This window comes from Parus major, chromosome 1 (genome assembly GCF_001522545.3).
Source record: "Parus major isolate Abel chromosome 1, Parus_major1.1, whole genome shotgun sequence".
Classification (NCBI taxonomy): Eukaryota; Metazoa; Chordata; class Aves; order Passeriformes; family Paridae; genus Parus; species Parus major.
In genome coordinates, this window is record NC_031768.1 from 96,769,997 (window position 1) to 96,791,736 (window position 21,740).

Below are 21,740 nucleotides of genomic sequence, written 5' to 3' on the forward strand. Positions count from 1 at the left end.
TAACCTGTAGTCCAAATTATCATTAAAGTGTGTGTCTACACTAAAGATACATGCATACCTATATAGCTCTTAAACTGGGGATCTGCCAGACACAGGATTACCTGTCAACATGCATATTGACTGCTGGGCATGTGTATGATTGTGCAGCCTTGAGTGGCCTTGTAAGCATAGGTCTACATACCTCTACAGTCATAAAGTCGTTAATGGAGGGAAGGGCAACACGAGAGAGGATGAAGGACACTGTACTTAGAGGTCTGCTAATCCAGTGGAAAGTATTTAACACCTCCTTGTTCTGCCAAGTGTATGCTAAATGAATGGATAGGGGTTTTTCAGGTGAGGTGTTGAATCTTCAAGTTTTCAGAAGCCCAGATGTCAGGTCACCAAGTGACTTGCCAGCAGGAGAACGGGAAGAGGCACAACAGTGATATTTAGAAAACTTTTTGAGGCTTCAGTTGCCATCTCTGTATGTTGCCAGTATGTTCCCATTTTTGCAGATTTTTGTAATAGACTAGAGAGTTTGTTTTCTGATAACAGAATTCAGTATAGGTAGGTGATTGATTTCTAGGCAGCAGCTGGAGTTACTAAACAGCTGGGCAAGAGAAGCTACAGACCTTACAGGAAGTCAGCAAAGGACATGGATATACAGTGAGTTTCCCCCTGCATTTGGATGCTTTCCTCAGTTACACAAGACAGTGGTGTATGAGCATATTTTATGGAATACCTGAGCAGAGATGCTGGACAGGTCTGCTCCAGCTGCTGTGGTTGTGCCAGGCAAAGCCTGGTCCCTCACCGCAGGTCACTGGCAGCGAGGCTGAAGGCGGGTGAGCAGCACGCCTCGCTTGCGTTCAGCTCCCTGCACATCTCCCTTACATCAGGCCCTTTCCTTGCCTTACAGCAGCACCTAGTGGACTCTCTGTAGCTTACTGCCCAGAAATCCCGAAATCCGGAGCATCCTCCAAAGCCTGCCAGTCTACCCACGCTGACACCTCACAGCGGTCAGAGGGTGGCTGTCCCAGGGGTTTTCCTCCACCCGTCTTCGGTGTGATCGTTTTAGAGCAGGTTATGGTAACCTGCAGGGAAAGGAAGGCCTGTGGTTTCCTTCTTTTTGAGAACAAAAGGCTGTGTTGCATGTGATGCAGGGTCTGTGAGAAGTGTGAATCAGAAGTGAAAAATCTCTCAGTGCAGCTTGAGGGAAGGCTGGGAGGAAGAAACAGGAGAAGAAATGAGATGTTGTGGACATTTTATTAGAGCAATAAATGAGACATACAAAATGGAACTATCTGTGCATCTGTTCCCTCTGGTAATTATTTTAATGCTTTGATCAGGTTCAGCCTGGCAAAGGTTAGAAGTCCTGGAGATAATGTTTCCCACAGGTCAAAAATGTTTGGGGAGCAGCAGAGTAGAAGAAACAAGCTCAAATTAGTGCTCTGCCAAGTAAAGGTAACAGCATTAACTTCTTAAAGACTAGCAGGAATTGATAGGAAAAGCATAGTGGTTCCAACCACAAAATCTCCACTGAGTTACTGAACACCAGCAATCCGTCCTCTCCACACAAAACTGGAAAACTGGACTTCACACCTCCCACAGCCAGTGGTTCTTGTACCACCAGGTGTACAAGCTGTGCCCAGCCCCCAGCACTTGGCCTCCAAGGCAGTGACAAGGCTCATCGTCTGACAGCACCTGTGTTGTGGGAGCTGAACCAGGACAGCCCCTCTTGGAAGGGCACTGCCACTCCAGCATGGTGCCCCTGGGGCCCATGGCTCAGTGCCTTCAAACTCAGAGCTAAGCACTATGAGGCAGCTGGTTGAACTGCAGAAAATACAGGAAACAAGTCCAAAATTTGGTTATTCCTTTAAGAATCCCATCAGTACAGTGGCCTAAAATAACCAAGAGTGCTCAGATGTGCAAGCAGCAACCTTACACATTTATACCTCTGCAGAGTCTCAGACCTTCAGAGATGGTTCACTCCAAAGCAGAAAATGCATTCCTGGTATAGTCCAGACTACTGTTGAGGCACAGACATCTTAAACAGACTGTACAGAAACATGATGAAAGTCAGTAATAAACATTACATCAGCGAAAACAATAGCACAACCTACTAAACAGGCAGAAGATAGACATTAAAAATACAATCTTTGTGTCCCTTTGGGTTGTTGTACTCCCATAGTACACTTATAAAACATCCTGCTCAGTGTTGAATAAATACAGTGGAAATATAGATCACAGAAGTCACTGTTGCTGCTCGGTTTTATGGCAGGGAAGAAACAAACTTGTTTGTGTATGTAAGCAAATTGTCAATTGGTTTATTTCCCTTTGGCCTGTGGGTTGCTACACTTGGATTTAGTGTTTCCAGGGGAGCGTGGGTTGCAGATTCCTGAAAGCAAATGCTGCTGTTGCTATTGCAGTGCTTCAGGATCTCAGACAAACAGCAGCAGGGCAAGCTGCACGTGCTGTAGGCCTGCATGTGCTGTGCATCTTTGTGCTTACTAACAGATGCAGTCAGTAGCTAAATCTCATGTGCTTTCACCAATAAAAGCAGTTGATTTACTTGTTTAGGTAATGATTAAGAAAAAGGCCCACATTTATTTTATGATCTATTAAATAATCTGAAATTTTGAGGGGAAAGAAAGTTGTTAGGGGAAAAAAAATTCCATCCTGTTACTCTTCCTAAAATCTTATATAGCCCCCTTTTTTTCTGTGTCTTACAAGCCATGTTACATACCTTATTTTATACTAACAGTATCTTGTTCTCCTAGGAGATACATGTATAAATCTTTTACACTCAAAAGTGACATTTAATGAATGTATCATATTTGATAGAATTCCTTTACAGAATAATGCTTGATTAACGTATTTCTAGCTAATAAGAATACCATGGTTAAGGTCTGTGTTAATTCAAATAAGGCTGTTGGTTTTGAGTAGTTATTTCTTAGTATTTTGTTTTCAGATATAATGACTTTCTTTTACTGCTTCTCAAAAGCACCCCTAAAATGTATGTTTAGATACATGATTTGAGAAAATTTAAGCTTATGCTACTCTTATCTACTTATTTTCATGCTGTTGTGATTGGAGATTATTTTTCTAATAGGTATTCCTGTCATCAACTGTGACTTCAAAGTTTTTTTAACCTTCTCAATAATCTTGCTCAGAATTAATAGCACAAATTACAGACCTAGCAGTGTGGATAGCATCACCAACACAAGATAGTTATGTGTCCAGTATAATCCATTGAGTATTCTATTGCATAAAACTATTCTGACAAGTTCAGAATCATAAAAGGAGGGGGGGAAAATGGTATTCTTTGTGGTCTCTCTTCTAAGACAGTTTTCAAATGTATTAAAATAGGTGTTAAACTATGTTTTCATCTATAAATTATTTAATCTTTCTGAGACTGCAAAATATTAGCTTGTCCTTCTTCTCTTAAATGATTTGTTTTGCTTACTGTTGTTTTTAGCTTGAGAGAAGCACCTTTGAGGTCTTACTCTGCACACTCCTTGTTTCAGGTTTCCTCCAGTACTTGCCAGTCTGATGCATCTAATTCTACAGAAGCCTGTCAGAAGTCATCATTGTTTCAGTTTGCAGAGGTGAGTTTCTTTTAAAAGGGTTTTTTTTTCTAAGTGCTTCCTTTTAAGAAGCATCTGATGTCCAGCTGTAAAGAAACCAAATGTCTTTAAAATTGATGCTCTTCTTTGTTCCCTCATTTTTGGGTTTATGCTGTTGAATCATTTATCAGGTTGGTTAGACTTGAAGTGCAAGAGAGTGTGTTTAGGACCATGCTGGAAACCCAAGTGCAATAATGGAGCTGTGGTTTAAGCTGTAATTTCTCCAAATTATGTCCTTTCTTCACTTAGTTTTAAACCAGAGCCTTATTAACTAAGGTTTTAACGTGTATTTGGGTGTTACATTATGTTTCTAATCTATTGTGGCCGATTTAGTCATCGGCTCCATCAAAAGTAATTGTAGTTCTTAAATTTCCAAAATTTTCTTCTAGAACAACCAAACAGCTCTATGCAAGTATGCTTTAATTTTACAATGTGCAATATTTTTGTCAGTATACTCCAGTTACTGCTAGAAGTGCAATTGTGGTGTGTGTATTGTTGTTCTTTTTCTTTGAAGAAAGAAAACACTTTCATCCAAGTCTTAAAGGGTTTCATTGATATAAATAACACAACAAAAATGAGATTGCAAGTAGCTCTGGCCCTCTGCAAGCATCACTTGGTATTGTTCCAACTTTTGAAATAGTCATAATACATGACACAAAATATTTAATTGTATAAATACTGATTTTATGGGACACTGGGTAGTTTTTAAGTAAGTGTATATGGAAAGAAATTTTGTAGGGGCTTTTTATTACTTGTATTCACACCAGCTGTGAATATGACTTGTCTTTAATACTGATTGCCTTTGCACGTTCATACTCCTCCCTAAAACATCATCACTTCTGGAGCAGATATATTGCAAGCCCTGCACATAGGAAATGGGACTTTTGTTTCAATTGGGTATTTTAATATTAGCACACAAGCCCTTGAGTTCCAGTTTGAGATCCGAGTCTTTCAAATGTATTAGAAATAAATTGGAGCACTGATCCTTTATTTCTGATTAAAGATAATGGCCAGAGTGAAGTAGATAACCTGTAATTAGGCTCTTAAACAGCCTGCTGGCTTTTCTTGTTAGGAAGAGGAAATGCCTGGTGTGCCAGCAATGAAAAGCAATACTTAGAGGCTTCTTAGAATTGGTTAATTCCAGTACCACTTATGACACTTCTGTGGTAATGATTCAACATCCATCTTCCCAGGTTTCTGAGATCCTTCTGTGTGCTTATCCTGTCAGTAGACCAATGTCTTATATTGAATTTCACTGCTGAATCTTTTAAAGAGTAAGACAAATACCAGCTCACCTAATTGTTTCAGTTCATTTTACAGTGCTGAAGGAGGGAAGTGCCAGACCCCTGTGGTAGTAAGCAGCAATTGTGTGCTGTCACATACGGCCTTGCTAAGGGCTTCTGACCTCTGGCTTTTCCTTACCCATTGAAGAAAAATTTCAGTGGGTTCCAGGAAACAAGCTCACCTGCACTGCTAAAACATGTGGTTTAGAAGCAGCTTACTGATGATCAGTAATTAGAAATGCAAATTAGCTAGTCTTATTTTTCAAAGATATTAAGCGGCCTGTAGAGAGGGTGCACCTAACCAGTGCATGGTAGGTATGTGTGTCAATGGCAAAATAATTGGTACTTGTAGTGAAGTCTAACATTAATCAGAGGTGTCATTTGCAACAAAACTAATTGACACAAGTTAAACAGTATGAAATGCAGTTACTTTAGTGTGTGGGATAGATCAGGTATCTCAAAATACTTGCACACATTGTGTTTCTGTCCACACTTACCTTCTCTGCTAAGTAGCAATTTGTGCTCTGTCATCACCACCATTCTACAGTCTCAGGTCTTCCACTGAACTGTGAAATACAATACAGTGTTAAGTATTTTTTGCTAACCCTTCTTTGACATATCAGCAGGCAAATAAAAGCCCTTCAAAAAAAGCCTGTTTTGTTGATCCTAGGAGATATTTTCCTCCTGAAAAATAATTCAAGATTACCATTTCACAGGTCACTGTTTATGTGTTTCCTGGAAAGCAGATACTGTTTGTTCTAAGGGTGTGTTGGGACTTGTTTGCATACTCTGGAGTACCAGGAATCTGTTTATGACAGATTATAAATTTAGCATGTTGAAGTGTGATACTGAAACTGAAGAGTTAGGTAATACAAGCATAATTGTTTTCCTGACAGATCTCTTCCAACACGTCACAGCCTGGAGTCCTGGGGGCAGTAAAACAAATGGAGGAGTCTGCATTGTTTCAGTTTGCTGAGGTATAATGGCTGAATGTGGTGGGGGAGGATGGGAGGAAGCAAGGAACCGGTAAGAGTTGTCACTGAATGGCTAAGCACCCTGTCTTATCAGGGATTCCCATCAGATGTATATCTTTGTGACAGCATTGTGTTAACAAAACCATGGGGTGAATAACCAGTGATTACGAGTTCTGCCAGCTGAGAGATACTGGGCTTGTGAACATTACCTAGCCTTCCATACTCAAAGGATCACTGCAGTTACTATCCAAATGATCTCTTAATTTACATCTAGGAAAACAGCAATTAAAAGACATTCTGAAATGACACTGTGCACTGCCCTTGGCAGAGGCTGCAGCAGGGCAGAATGGTGACTGCCCTAGAGGCAGGAATCATTTAAAGAATCCTTGCAGGTCAGAGGAAGCTTATCACAACAGCTACAAGGACGTTTAACAGCATTGTTAGGTGGTGATATATCAAAACTATCCATTTCCAGTAAGAAAGTAGCCTTTCCACCTTCCTCCACATATTGAAGATTTTGAGTTCCTGAAATGCTGCTTTTAGGAATTTCTTCTCCCATGTCTTGAATGTGCCTCTGTGAATCGACTTTCCACACATATACTCTTCTTGCCCATTTGGGGGAGTCTGATACTGCTTGCAGAATCAGTTAAGCCACAGGTGCATTTTGTGTATGTCTGAAAAGGCTGGGATTGGAGCTGGTGCTATTGCAGAGAAGCACAAAGGGATTAAAAGACATCCTGCTTGTTACTCTGTGTGTTTACAGAGGTTTGGCTACATACCACACATTTCATTCTGTGAAATGTTGAGCTAATTGTCTACTATGTGTTTTTAGTTTGGCTAGAATGGGCTTTGGTATTTTTCTTAAGAGGGCCAAAGAAGACAAATTAATTTTCTTATTCAGGTGCCAGAAAATATCTGGCTACAAACACCACTCTAAAAGACACAATAGAGTTACTATCTCTAATCAAGAAGGTCTTTTTATATGTACCTTTTAGTACATTTTTGAAAGTTAGAAATCAATTTGCAAAGCTCTTTTGAGAAAATTAGTAGAATTGAGCAAGATGAAACTATGTCCTGATGCCAGACTTCTCAACCAAGTTAAAAGACACAAACTGGAGAACATTTCTTGTTAATTTTATTGCAAAATACTGGAATAATACTGCAAGTGAATCTGCTAACTTAGTTGCAAAGATCTCAGTCATTCTGGATATCTGCAGAATTGGACAGACTATTTATTGAATTTAGTACCACATTCTTAAATGTCACATAAAGCCTGGCTTAGCCATACTCTCAGAATTTCACAGAACCTAAAATCATTTCCTCTCCTAATTGAACAAACAAAACAACAAACCTGAAAATTGTCATAGGGATGTGACAGTGCATTGAGTTGCATTCCACTATGCTGAGTGATCTCCTTTGGGACATTGGAGTGCACATATGAATCACCAAATAGGTAGAAAAGGTGCTTAGAAAGTTAATTAGGATTTACTGGGGACAGTTTTAGAGTCAGGGTTAATCTCTTTTTCTTGTAAAAATATTTAAATGTGTGTGCAGTCTGGAGGGGTTGGTTTTGTTCTGTGGCTGGAAATAGGAGACAGGAATCAGGAAAAGAGAAAAAAGAAAAAAATTTTAAAAACCCACCTTGTTAGTCATGGTTATCCTTCCTGTGAAACCTTAATGACACTGTTGAACATCATTTTTTATCTATAGCAGTAGAGAAATGGCGTTTTTCTAAGCTTGTAGCCTGATGATTTAATTTAGATTGCTCCTTGGGGAAAGTATTAGGCATGTTATAGAACCTCTTTAAGCTTTCTCCCCTGCTATTAAAGCTGCTTGTGCTCTTTCAGCTATAAGGCCTTTCATTTGCACAGGCTGTCTTTGTCAAATTTGGCAAAAGTCCTATTCCTTACTGTGCCATTTCTTACTGCATCTTGTCTATATGAACGCATTACTGCATTTAGTGAGCTAAATTATGGCAAGCAATTTGCAGTGGGCTGCTGTCAGCAACGTACAGCGCTACAAAAGAAAAAAGAGAGGGAGAGAAAGTAGTTATTTAACCAGTAGCCAAGTAGACCTGTGAAGAAATGTGAAGTGTGCTCTGGTCTGATGTGCCTGGAGACTTCTGGCAGCCATCCCAGCTCAGTTTTGGTTCTGGCTGGGTGTTCCTCATATGTTGCCTTTCTCTTCACCGCCTTTGCAGCAGGGTGAGTAAGAGTGCCTCTTTGTGAAGACAGCGATCCCATTGAGTAGGTTTGTCATTTAAAACAGACACCTTTACCCCAGGAGTACAAGTGCCCTGTCACTCAGAAACAGCTCGTTATGTGTAGGGTTGCATGGGATTCTTTTTGTCTTTACAGCCTCAGTTAGTCTTTCATCTGGTTGTCTAGCCCAAGTGCTATAGTTGTCAATTAAAGCTGTTCAGGACATGGCTAATGAGGCCTGCCCAGTGACTTGCCACAACAGATGATGAAAATCCTGGGAGCAAGACATTGGTCCTGTGGGTACACAGGCAAATGCCTTGGAGGTCTTCAGAGATGATGTGACATCCTCATAAGAGCTTTTTGAAGTTTGGACTGTTGTCAAGTTACGCTTTTGGCTTTCTCATGCTGCTCTGACCTTGCCAGTACTTGGCCCTCCTTTTGTCCTTCTCATTTGAACCTTTATGGAAAGGCTGTGATTTCTGAGCTGTGGGCTGTGTTCCTTAGGGCAGTGGCTATTTGCAGGCTGCCTGCTCATGGGGGCTGGTCACTGTCCCCTTCCTTGCCATCAGAGGGAAGCAGAGCAGATGGGACCCCTTGGTCTTACTGCATCTGTGTTTGGCAAACGTGAACAGATGGTGGTGATTGTGTCTTTGAGAAGAAAGATGAGTACCTCTTGGATTTACTTTCCTAAGCTAATTTGTTATTAAAGAAAAGGCTTCTGGGTTGTGGAAGCAAAAGAATTGCTAGTTCAACCATCTTAAAAATAAAACAAATCCACAACCACCAAACTCTTTGCTTTCAGCAGTCTTTCTAATTTTTTTCTCTAGGTGATTTAATTAAAAAAAAAAAACCAAAAAAACAGTCATATGCAGCATGCAACAGGGTGGAATTTTTTTTGTTAGTCCAGCCTGTTACTATCATTTAAGAAAAAAAGCATGCCTTGAGGATGGTTTTGTCCCTGCTGCCTTGCCTCATACTCACTTTGAGGAGGTTTGCTCTCTGTTTATTTCTGTGCAGAACAGGAAATTTGAATCCAAAACTTTTGGTTGAAATGCCTTGAAATTAAGAGTGTTAAAACTAGTGAGTGTTTTCTCTTCCAGCTTTCCCATATGTAAAGCTGTAATCTTCCCAGGTAAAGACAAAAGTATTTGCTGTTTGCCCATATACTGAAATTGTTAAATGTTTGTGTTGAAATAAAGTGCCTATTCTAGGAGGAAGATGAAAAAGTAGCACCATGCTTCTTTTTCAAACTAAAATGTAATATAGTAGCTAAAATCCCACCTGTACTGTAATGAAAGATAGTAACTTAATCCTAATGATCCTCCAGTTAAACCTTTACATAAGTAAAGGTCTGGTTGTGGTTGTAGTACTGGAGGTTCTGATTATTCTAATTAAGGCTGGAAGATGCTCATAAGATAGGGAATGGGATTTGTAATCACTGAGAGCTGATTGATTTTCCATTCTTTTCCTTCTGATGTTTGGCCAGTAACTTCATCAGAATGAATTATACAATTGTGTCGCTTGCTGTTTGTTTTCTTAACTCTTAAAACATTTTTCTTTCTGATATTAACTGTCTGCTTCCTCTCTTTCTTCTAGTACTATAAAGATCTCACATTTTCTTAGGAACACCTATTGTCTTGTCAGAATTTCTTTACTCTTTCCTCACTTTCTGCATCAGGAGGCAAGATATGCCTGTATGTTCTCAAGTTACAATTTAGTGTGTGTGGGTGTTGTTCTATCCTTTTTCTGCCATTCATATTGTACTGAAAAAAAGAAACATTGAGATGAGCAATTGTTATAATAGAAAGATAAAAAGTTGAGACCATCTCCCTGCAAAGTGCAGAGTACAAGATCACTTAGTCAAGTATGGTCCTGAGCAGATTCAGTGAACTGTCTCAAAGCAAAACTAGGATGTTGAAATATTTCAGTTTAATATTAAAAATTACAATTAGTGCACATTTGAGTATTATTCACTGTATTTTAAATAGCTTTAAGTGAAATGGATGTCCTGGATTTTGGTGGAGGAGAACACAGTGTGCGGAGTGTAATAATAAATTCTTTGACAGGTAATTGAAAGATAAATTCTTCAAATAACCTAGTTCAAAGGAAAGATTTAGTTACAAGGAGAAAGGCAAACATAATTTTTGCATCTGGAAGATTATAGAACCATAGAAGGGTTTGGATTGGAAGGGACCTTAAAGCTTATCTCGTTCCAATCCCCCTGCGGCATACAGGTACACCTTCCACTCAATGAGGTTTCTCAAATCCCCATCCAGCCTGGCCCTGAGCACCAGCCTCTCTGGGCCACCTGTTCCAGTGCCTCACCACCCTCTGAGTTAAGAATTTTTCTAACATCTGCTATAAACCTGCCCTCTTTCAGCTTAAAACCACTGTCCTTGTCCTGTCACTGTCTACCTAATCGTGGTCCTAAGTATGTTCTTTGTGGTGAAGAAGATAACACAGAAACACTGGTGATTTTGTCCCAAGGCTTTTAAAGGCTTCCGGGTCAAATACTACCATACAATGCCATGCTAAAAGAGGTCACATATCACAAATAATAATTCTTGCATTTCTGAATTCATAATGCTGTGCTGGAAAGCAGGTCTGAAGAAATTTGACTGTAAAAGCAATTTCCCAAAGTGGTAATGGTAGTTATTTACTCATCACGGATGCTGGCACATCTACAGCTCTTTGGAAGGCTAGATTTGATGTCCAGAAATAGGTCTCACTTCCTTTTTCATAACTAAAGAAAGTGAGACAAGAACTGCCTGTGTGGACAGATGATCCACATAGCTGTGGACAGTACAAACAGAGTATCCAGGAGCGTAACCTAAGGAGGGAATGCTGTATTTGCTTGTATTCTCCTGTTTTCTACATATCTGTCAAGTGTTTCTTGGGTGGGGTTGCCTGTCTGAAGTAGCACATTTTCCCAGAAAGAACTAAGTGTTACTGATTTAACTAATCTCTTATTTTCCATTCTTTTTCTCCCTTCCTTTCTGTCTTTCCTGTGCCACTGAAATATTTTCTTCTCTGTTCATTTGTAACCTAGATCTCATCAAATACTTCCCAGTTGCCAAGTCCCGAGCCAGTAAAGCACTGTGGGAAGTCGGCACTCTTCCAGTTGGCAGAGGTAAAGTTTTACCCAGTAGTGTCAGAAGGGGAGGATGTGTACAACTTTTCCACAAAAAAAAAAAAATACAATAATTGTTTAAGGTTTGCTCTAGTTTCAAATTCAGTATTTCCAGAAACACAGATTAATAAATAATGACATACCAAGAGAAGTAGTGGCTATGGTCCCAGGGACCTAGTCTTTTAGACTCTTGTGAATGTGCATATTTTCTTAGAGACAGCACAGAAGGTTACACTTCTTTTTAGGAAAATTAGCTTTATAATGGTAATAAAAACAATGCTCAGGAGAACAGCAAAGACAGGAGATAATAGTATTCTTCTTAATGAGGAGCTGGATACTAGGATTAAAAAAATAAAGCTTTAGTTGCAATGATTGGAAGGTGCATTGCTTAATTGGGGACAGAGAAAAGGAAAAGTAGACTTTGAGGTCATCAGGAATCTGTATGAAGAATTGGAAACTAATGCAGTGTATTAAATTGGGAAATTGGCAGCTGTCAGCAGTAATCAAGAATGCTGGGTCAAGTTTCCTCAAAGTCCTATAAATTATCTGTGAGTTTTAAATATAACATTGTAGAGGTCTCCTCTTTGATATGGACGATTCACTCAAAAATCTCTGAGGTTTGATATGAAAATGCTATTCTTTATGATGATTGAAAGATGAAGATAGATGTTGTATTCCAGACAAATAAAGGAGTATGCCAGCTCATTACTTGTACACTTTTTTTGTTGTTGTGTTTTAGTTTTTTATTTCAAATTTGCATCCTGTTTCAGTATGGAGAATGGTTCTCTGGATACTATCTAGTTGCAGCCAGCCCTATATCTCTATTATTTCTGGTGAAGTCAGTCTCTCTCAGGAAAAAGGCAGAGGTTTGGAAGCATTGAAATGAAAGTATTTCGTGTCTTGTTCTATGGATAGTCTTGCAAGACTGTGTCTTTATAGGAACTTATATGAGTGGAAGAAAATCTGCCTTACTGTACAGGCAGTCTCTGGCAGTAGTAGAGTTTATGGCTATGTGCTCCATGACCAGCAGTGCCTGTGCAAGGGTGATTACACCTAACTGTGATCAGTGATCCATAAGGTTATTTAGCTGTTGCAGCTCTGGGACAACATAAGGGCTGGTAGTATTTACTCAGGGACACCAGAACTTTTTAACCTGGCCTCTAACAGGGCAGCAGCAGGCTGAGTATGCTGTTCTGGAGTAAGGCTATTGCCGAGTGCAGCCTGATTTTAAGAAGTCAGCATTAGAAATTGTGATGTGACTGTGAAGCTTGTGAAGCCCTAGTTTAGTAGAAGGACAGATGCTTGTCCACAGGAGTGCACAGTTTGTACTGCAGGTGGCAGAAAAAGTGAAGCTAAGTCTGGCAGCATGACGATCTGTGTTGGACAGGTTTCTGTCATCTCTGTGATTGTTCAGATGGATTCCTGCAAGCCTAATTTAATACACAAAATGGACGTTAAAGGCTCTGATTCAAACAGGGAAAAACACAGAAGATGTGCTAGGCACATCCTCTTATGTCCCTAGCTCTTGTAGGACATCAATTCTGTTGATTTTTTTCCTTTGTTTTTTTCCCCAGTTTTAGAGATCTCTAGTGTTGGATCATAGTTGGATAAATGATACATGAGAGATTCAGCTCAGTTTTCAGATAGCAGTGGTTTGGAGCATCCCAAATATGTTCATAATCGCCTCGAGGGTGTCTTAGGTTTGCAAGTGGATTTTGCAGACAGCTGTGCTATGCTGCTGTAACTCCAAACTGCAGATACTGTGTACTGGAGGGGACTGGACTGCTGTTTCCATGCTGCTGGCATGGCAGGTGTCTGGTGTGTGGGAGCCTGTCTTCTTCAGCATACCCCACTGTTCTGCTTCTCCTTCATCTCTTTGCTATGTGGATTAAACAATTTTATCTTCTTTTTTTTTCACCCTCTTCCCTATCCTTTCCTTTTTGATATTTCACAATATTTCACAGATGGTGATTAAGATAAAATACAGAAGGGGGTTAAATTTTATTTTCTAAAAATTCAGAGGATTTCTAAGCTTCTACAGATGGTTGGAGCAGCCACCCTGCATTGTGAAGCCTGGGAGGCTGTTGCTGTTCAGCTCTGCTGAGTCCCTTGCTCTGTCTTTAGCCTTCAGTGAGGAGGCACAAGAGTGGAGGGAGGCAGTGTGGGAGCGAGCATCACCTCACCAAGGCAAGGAGGCTGCTTCACAGCACTAACAGTACTTGGCTGTGAGCAGCATGTGGAGGCTTGAGCTCTAGTGGTCAGAGCTTGGTAGATGTTGTGAACAGCTGCACCTTCCAGGAGATGTAGAGACAGTGTTGTTTTTTATTTCCTGTATGGCAGTGACAGGCCAAATTCTGAGATTGACTTTGTAGTCCCATGTTGGTTGAGAGCCATGAAAACTGAGTTTCTGGGGATAGAGAGCACCAAAAGGGTGTAAATACTTTAGTTCCCCAGTCTCTTATATCTTCACTTTCTTATACAGCCTAAAGAATGAGGTATAAGAAAGCCCCAAACCTGCTCAGAGATGATGGGATATGTCCTTAAAAATATAACATTTTCTTCATACATAGTGGCCAATCCTGATACTGATACTTTAAATTTGTTTACAAAAATATCATTTCTTTGCACCTAACTCAAAACCGATAAAAAACACTCCAAAGTACTGAAGAGGATCATGGCCTGATACAGGAAAAAGATTCTGGAGGATAATCAGCTACATTTTTGCATGACAGCCTACTTTTACTCTGAGGAGTACTAAAGATTACCAAAGGCTTGAGGGCTTCTACTTAACTTTGGTTTCAAGAGCATCTCTTTTATATGAGTCTTGTAGGACACCAAAAAGCCATACCATAGCCTGAAAGGAATAGCCTCCTTAACCTATGATAATGAAATGAAATAATTAAAAATTTTGGAATCCAGTGTCCTGCTAAGCCTTTAAAAACACCACCAGCTGGGTTGCATGCTGGTTTAGATTGTTGCTTAACTGCTGGAGTCTGTTCTTGTGTGAGAGAGCATGTGTTTCAGTTCATCCTGTTCCTCAAGGGGAGTCCTGACAAGAAAAACGCCAAATCAGCACGTATCGTTTAGAGTGCAGTGGCATTATCCACCAGAGCAGTGTTGGAGTGGGCTTTTATTCATGCCAGCATGTACAGGTCTGCACTTCTTTTTCAGCATATAATCTTACAAATGAATTTTTGGAGAGGAGGGAACCAATTAGTTTAAAAGCTGTGTCATGAGCATAAAATAATTGGTAGTAATAAAAGAATATTTTATTTATGTTTTTTTTTTCTCTCCATAGATTTCTTCAAGTACATCCCGTTCAGGGCCTTCTGATCTAACGAAACAGTGTGGAACATCAGCATTATTTCAGCTGGCAGAGGTAACACTAAGATGCTGGTGACTAATTGCCCCAGGTGCAGTGGGGTGGACAAGTTAAAGCTGTTGACTGCAGAAGTCTGCAAGGCCAAACAGTGATACAGTTATAATTGCACTGCTGCTTATAGAGCCATAAATTACCATGGCTCATATGCCACAAGTCAAGATTTCCCCAGATTAGCCATCAATTTAGAGGTTTCTGATAATTTGGTTGTCTTGGTTTGAAAAGACAGGTGTCTGCTAAGGAATGCAGGAACCTCCTTTGAAATGGAAAAATGTAAGTTTTCCCCCCTCAAATTATTATAATTATGAAATCAAGGGGCTCTCAGGCAAAGATATGGGAATAGGAATAACAGTTCTTTACTAGGAAAATTAAAATAAAAATGCAGTAATACAAAAAAAACCCAAACCCACTGATAGAGTCAGAATACAACCTGACACCCTGTTAGTTCTGTTGTGGCAATGATCCTGTACAAGTGTGTAGTTTACCTCTGAAGGTCTAGTGGTGGTATTGATGAGTCCTGTCTTCCTCTGGGAATCCAGTGGAAAAGGGCTGGTTGTGGTGTCCCAAGGCTCAGGTTACATCCAGGTAGGAATGCTTGGCTCCTGCCCCTGGGTGGAGCATCTCACAATGGGATGATGTGATTTTATCAGTCATGCAGTGAGACTCAATGGCCCATTAACAGAAGAGATCCCCTGAAGTTACAAGGGATGGGTCATGGATAAATAACACTGCCCCACCTGGTTTGAACAGATGGTAGTAAAATACATACTTTTGGTTACATCTTGCATTGCAACCCAAGACACTGGTGCAGCTGAGAAGTAGCACCAGTTCCTGGTGGCAAAGGGACTTCGCAGTTGAACTCGATTTGATTTCTTGGTTTAGGCTTTGAGGTTTTAGGGTTTGGCTGAAGGACACAAATAGTTGAGAGGACTAGATGACTGTGTTATCAAATTCAGGCATTGCCATTACAAATTCATATTAATAGTCATGAGCTGCTTTCATTTAGTTTTGTTTTTCATGCCCTTTTTATTTTTCAAGCAATCTAACAGGTCAATGCCTCCTATAGAAGTTCTGCTGTGATAGTCTCAGCAGATTCTCGTTCTGGGAGCAGTTAAAATCAATGGCATTATTGAAAATTTGCCTTTATTTTGTTTCTAAGCACTTTTTTAAGCTTTCCCAATCTTGAAGATTATTTAATTACAAGTTTATTTAGTGCTGACAAGACAGAAGTCACTTTTTTTGTAGCCATATCTATAGCTCTGTATTACTGGCTGCTGCAGTAGAAGCAAACATATAACAGGAAAAAATCCATTGGCTAGGGGATGTATGTTGAATTGACAAAATACTTTTAGTCCAGTGAGCTCCATACTAAAGATTGATCTTTAGCTTTTGAAAATCACAGGCTGTGCTTAACATTGCATTATAGTAAAAAAGTTACAGAAGTACCTTTATACCAAGAACCACATCAGCACAGTTGTGGAGTTCTCCTTTGCCTAGTGTAATCTGCTTCCCAGTTGATAATATGTGTTGCCCAAGCTCTGGTGCTTTACAGTACTCAGCCTGGCTTGTCCTGAAGCAGATCAGTAGTTTCTACCTTATGCAGCAAGAATTTTGAAAACCTGCTATAAAAACATCCCAACCATTGGTGTTATGTTCCATAACCATAAATTGATATGACTCTTTTTGTGTACAAAGAAACAAAGCCCTGCAAATTTGAGAAATCTTAAATGGACCTAAAGAGAGCCCAGGTGTCTGGGGGAGGTACATCCATACTGACCACATGGCCTGTGGGCTGAGCTGTGGGTACCTTCTGATGTCTGGTTCAAAGCAAGCCTCTTCCATCTGGTTTTGCTGCAGGTGACTGGTTGACATTTGTTCTAAAAACAAAACTGTACTGGGAATTCGGCCTGGGGGCTTTGAGAGGGGACAGTAAGAACAAAGCATGCCTTCCCAAGGGCAGTTGGTTGGTGCCATGAAGGACTGCCTTCTGTAGAGGTGTCCACATAGCTTTCAGGTGATCCAAAACAGAGAGGATCTCCCAAGTCAGTGCTGCAGGAATGTGGCAGTTTGAGGACCTTCTGACAGCTCTTTTTTTGAATATCGATGTTCCTCAAATAGTGTAAGGATTTTGGTTTCCATTAGTGTTATATCCAGGAGGAGATAACCATGGCAACCACTGCTGCTTTGCAGTTCTTTGCAAAATAAGTCTGTTACATGAGAAGAAAAATTTGGAAGGCTTTTTTACTACCTTCAAAATTATTTCTTACATTCAAGTAAAAGAAAATAATTTCAGTTAGTGAGATTCAGTAAACGTTTTTTTCCTTCCCTCCTTCAAGACCATTTGGAAAAAGGAGAAAGGAATTGTGTTAGGGACATTTGAAAGTTGAAGGGGGGATGGATGTGAAATTTCAAGTAGCTTGTCTGTGGTAATAGTCAGAGATAACTCTGTTCTGTTGCATTTTGGATATTCTGAAAATCCATCTAGCAGCAGGGTTCCAGATTATACAAAAAGCCTTAAAGAAAACACCACTGAGTTGATGTCTTTTTCTACAGAGCAGTAGAACCCACCAGCCTTATTCTAACACCTACCCCTCATCCCATTGCATCAGTTTCAGCAGGGCTTCAGCCAGTTTCTCAGTACTGTCCTGTACTAGGTTCCTATTAGCATAAGTATAGTAAGTAATTAGATTTAGTATAAGTAAGTAATGTTAACAGTTGATGTTTATTTTCATGGGACTGTTTATAAACTTATTTTAGATGTGCCTTGCTTCAGAAGGAGTGAAAATGAAAGAACCTGGGAAAACAAAAGTGGAAGCACTGGAAGATGAGGAAGGGGAAGTTTCAGAAGACATGGAAGTAGAACTGGAGAAAACAACAGTAAAAGACTCCAGTAAAGGAAAAGTAGAACAATCAGAGATAGAGAAAATGCAAAACCTGGATGAAACAAAAGCTGTAGAATCAGAAACTGCAAAATGCAGAGATTTTACTAGTCTTGCAATGGAAAACAGTCCTTTTGAGAGAAAGGATAACACAAAGGATCACGTGTGCCGTTCTCCGGAGCTTTTCATGAGTGACATGACTATGCTTGGGTTAAAGCCAGAAAAGATAAAGAAGAAAAAGAAAAAAAATAAGTTGGACCGGCACACAAATGAAAAATCCACCCCCAAGAAATCTTGTAAAAAGAGGCAGTCCTCCGAGTCGGACATTGAGAGTGTAATGTACACAATTGAAGCCGTGGCCAAGGGGGACTGGGGTGCTGAGAGACTCGCGGATACCCCCCGCAAAAAAAACCGCCCTGTCTCAAATGTGAAGGGAAGCATGTTGGATACAAAATCACCAAAGAAAAAAGTGAAATCGAAAGAGAAGAAAACATCAAAGGAGAAACCGATGGAGACCACCAAAGAATCAAAGCCTCCCGATTTCCTTAGTATTGAAGCTGGCAAGGAAGTACCGTGTGAGGCTTCTGATAACATTAAAGTGGAACCACTGACCCCAACAGAGGAGGTGGTACCCCAAAGCTTACCAGAACAGGTCAAAACTGAGGACAGTGACTGTGTTAAAAAGATAGAAACCTGTGGGTCCAGGAAATCGGAGAGATCTTGCAAAGGTGCTCTTTATAAAACTCTGGTGTCAGAGGGCATGCTCACCTCCCTGCGCGCTAATGTGGACAGAGGTGGGTGGCTTTGAGTGTTTTGTTTACAGCATGAACTGCAAAAGCCTGCCTGGAGTGGGAGGAAAAGCAGAAGTCCATGTTTAAGCTGGCGTTGGAGCAGTGTGCAGTGGGAATGTTGTGTCTGGCCACCTGAGTTGCTAGGGACAGGTGGAGTGGCTGGAGCCCATGTTCCGGGGCAGGTCTTTTGAAGTCTTGCGACCTTGTGTTCCTGCTTATCTCACAAACTCCTAACTGCTCTATTTCCATCTTTCATGATCTGAGTTTTAACTTCTTGACTGAAGGCGTTGTTGTTTAATTTGTCAGCCTGCTGATAGGTGTGTGCAAGACTTGTGATGTATGTAACCCCAAACAGTTACCTTGTTTCTACATAAACAACTCTTGTGGTTGTGAGCATAGCTCTCAGTCCTCCAAGAAGCAAACGGGTTCTGGTTTTGCTTTGGCTGTTAGTTTTGCTGTAGGCAGTAAGTGAGAACCCTTTATCTTGTGGAAGGACAAATTTGAGATAATTTCTGGAAGCTTTCAGTGAGATGTGTGGAAACGTATTTTTCCAGCTGGTAGATTTATATGCGCAATTAGAACAGTCAGTAAAGAAAAAAGACGTTTGTAATTTAGGGAAGCTTATTACTGTATATCTCTTCATCTCTTTCTTCTTTGTACCTTAGGAGATCCTTACTTTTGAGGTAGTCCAGGAAAAGACAGGACAGGGGATGCAGAATAGTTGTCAATATCATCATTGCCCATTTTAAAACGAAAAATATTTTGTAACTGCCTTCAAAAAGGTCAGGCTTCATCAGTTGCAGTAGTGACTGGGTAACACAAGTTTCTTCTGAGTTTACCTTATTTTGGAACATTTTTCTAAAGATGGGAAACAATTTTCTGCCTTCATCACAGGAAAAAGAAGCTCAGGAAAAGGTAACTCCTCTGATCATGAAGGATGCTGGAATGAAGAAATCTGGGCCTTTTCCCCGAGTGGGACAAGTGGGAACAAAAAACTGAAAAAGACTAAGCCAAAGGAAGAGTTTGTTTTTGGGTAAGTTGTGGCTTAACATGGTTGGATGTTTTATCTAGGTCAGCCTAATAATTTAAGAGTGAGTCCTCCTCACTGCAGCTAACTGAGCTGCATCTAACACCCAAATAAACACAATTCCTAAAATAAAAAACCCTGTTGGCTGAGTCATGCTCTAAATACCTGTCTTTTATATAGCAAAGTAATGCCTTTAAGATCCTCGCTGGTTTACCCCACTGTAAGTGATTTTGAATGATGTTATTTGCTCAGTTCTAAACAAACCACACAATATTTACCTGCTCAAAAAGCGATGAAAAGGGTTACTTACATTTTCAGAGTACTTTGCAAGCACTATTTAAAGTTCTGTGTAGGTGGTCAATCATCATAAACCAGATTAGACTAGAAAAAATAGGTATCTTTGCCCACTTGGAGAGATTGCTTACAGAGGAATAGTAAACAATGTTCTTATATTGGCAAATAATTATGATAAATATGTCATTTTTCTCTTGATATCTTATCTGTAAAGAAAAGATACTTAAACTGTTTATGTCCACCATGATGAAATTAAATATATCCTAAAAACAATTAATGAGAATAGATGCATTTAAATTTAGCAAGGCTGCACAGAATTACTTTTCTAGTATACAAGTAATGATTTTTGTCAGACTATTACAGATTTATTAGCTGTAGGTGCAGTAGTTAAATCTGGGTAGCCATTCATACTTGCGAATTCTTGAAGATAGAAAAATTAATTTTAAAGGAGGAGTTTTTCCATATTTCACATTTAAAATAATAATATGTTTGGTTTTGCAGGTTTGTAGTGCCCTTTTTTACAACCTAGTCTGTATGATATCTAGTTGCAGTTCACTTTCAGCAAAGTTATTAAAACAATGGGAATTCCCAAGTCTTGTTTATTGGAATAGTCAAAGGAGAATTAGTCAAAAAAAAAATCAAACACTTTGTATTTTTAGAGTTTTGTATAAGTTTTGGAACTATTTTTAAGTTTTAGTTGAAAGATTGAAAACTTTTCACACATAATGGTGGGAAAACTGATCACATCTTGTAGCATAAAAAAAGTAGTTGTAAATTATTTATTCAAAGTAGCTAGGAAAATTGTCTAAATCATTCATTCAATGCTGTTCTACCCTCATTAGCTGGCTGGATGAGGAAATACGTATTTTCCCATCTCTCATCTTTACTCAGTTGCATCATTAATAAATATCATTTAGTTAACTCTGTAAAGGCAGAATTAAGATTTTGTGAAGCATAAGTGCTGAAGAAGGCATGTTGTATTCCTTTTCATTGCATTCATTACCCAAGCTTCTGGCTGCTTGAGGAGCTGGTTTTACCTCTACTTGCTCCAGTTAACTCCCTCTGCTCCCTTCAGCATCACATTTCAGCCTCATTTTGTACATTTGTGTTGGTGAAAGATCCCTCACCTCTTCAGAATGATGTTGTTTTCCCTGTGTCTTCTTACCTTCCCCATCAGTAGCTTCCCACATTTCCCTGATGGGCTGGGTCAGATGTGCTTTCCCCACGTACAGCCCACTCTTTTGCCAAGCAGGGCTCTACCTCCATGCATCTCCTGGCTGGAGCAGGCTGTGCAGCATGGACACCTCAGCTCAGCTGCACACATCTAACCAGGCTTCTGAGATGCTCTTAAAATTCATGACAATGTGGATGATTTTTATTTCTTTAAATAATTAATCACTGACACAGAGCTGGCAGCACTCCCCATTGCCTGCACGTCACACCATTTATAAATTACTAGCCAGGATGGCAGCTCATCCACTGTCAAATGAGGTTTGTCCTTCCCAATTAGAGCTGCAGCCCCTCACATTCCCTCGGGGCAGGAGCTGAGGCAGGTGGGAACAGACAGTGGGAGAGGAGCTGAGGCAGAGGATGGCATTGCATGACAGCTGTCAGAGCAGAAAATTGTCTGTTTTGTGGTTGTCAGGGAACATGCATGTGGAAGAGAAAAAGGTAGCAATACCAAGCACTACTGATGTCAGATACCTTTGTGATTTAAAACCAAAATAAACCGTGTGTACACAATCAGGCAAACCCCACCGTGCGCCTGGTCTGCAAAGAGCCAGGGCTGTATTTTCTGTACACATTTTAAGATGGAAAATTGCTTACTGAGAGAAGTAGTAATTACAGAGAAAAACTGAGGTATCATTCTGTGTACCAAAGCTTTCAGAATGCAATTTGTTTGAAGTGCTGCTTCAGAAAGCAGAGAGGAGTACCATGTTTCTTGTGATACTTCCAAGTGTATAAGGGCCATCCTGCCAACAGTCATGCCAACTTCTGTCAAGTTGAGGTTTTTCATAGCAAAGAAAATGAAAACCAAGTGGAAAATGTCATTGTTCCCCTATCATTGACAGTGCTATTTATAACCTGCCTGTGTGCACTGCCTTTTACTAAAACACAATTTCTACTTCTCCCTGGCTGCAAAAATTTGCAGGAACAGAGTGCTTATGCAAGTCAGTGTA

The 21,740-nt window shown here is 40.0% G+C and overlaps 1 protein-coding gene across 13 annotated transcripts in view; it reads left to right on the plus strand.

Moving 5' to 3' along the window:
• The window catches only part of BBX (BBX high mobility group box domain containing), a 151,244-nt gene that overhangs the window by 92,603 nt on the left and 36,901 nt on the right, over nt 1-21,740 (plus strand). For 10 of the 13 annotated variants that reach the window (XM_033517868.1, XM_015630713.2, XM_015630722.1 and 7 more), the window contains 6 exons: nt 3,504-3,584; nt 5,782-5,862; nt 11,110-11,190; nt 14,489-14,569; nt 17,327-18,242; nt 19,134-19,272. In XM_033517868.1, coding sequence (XP_033373759.1) covers nt 3,504-3,584; nt 5,782-5,862; nt 11,110-11,190; nt 14,489-14,569; nt 17,327-18,242; nt 19,134-19,272 — 1,379 coding nt within the window. The remainder of the gene's footprint in view (nt 1-3,503; nt 3,585-5,781; nt 5,863-11,109; nt 11,191-14,488; nt 14,570-17,326; nt 18,243-19,133; nt 19,273-21,740) is intronic. The other 3 variants (XM_033517891.1, XM_033517882.1, XM_033517880.1) reach the window with 2 other exon arrangements.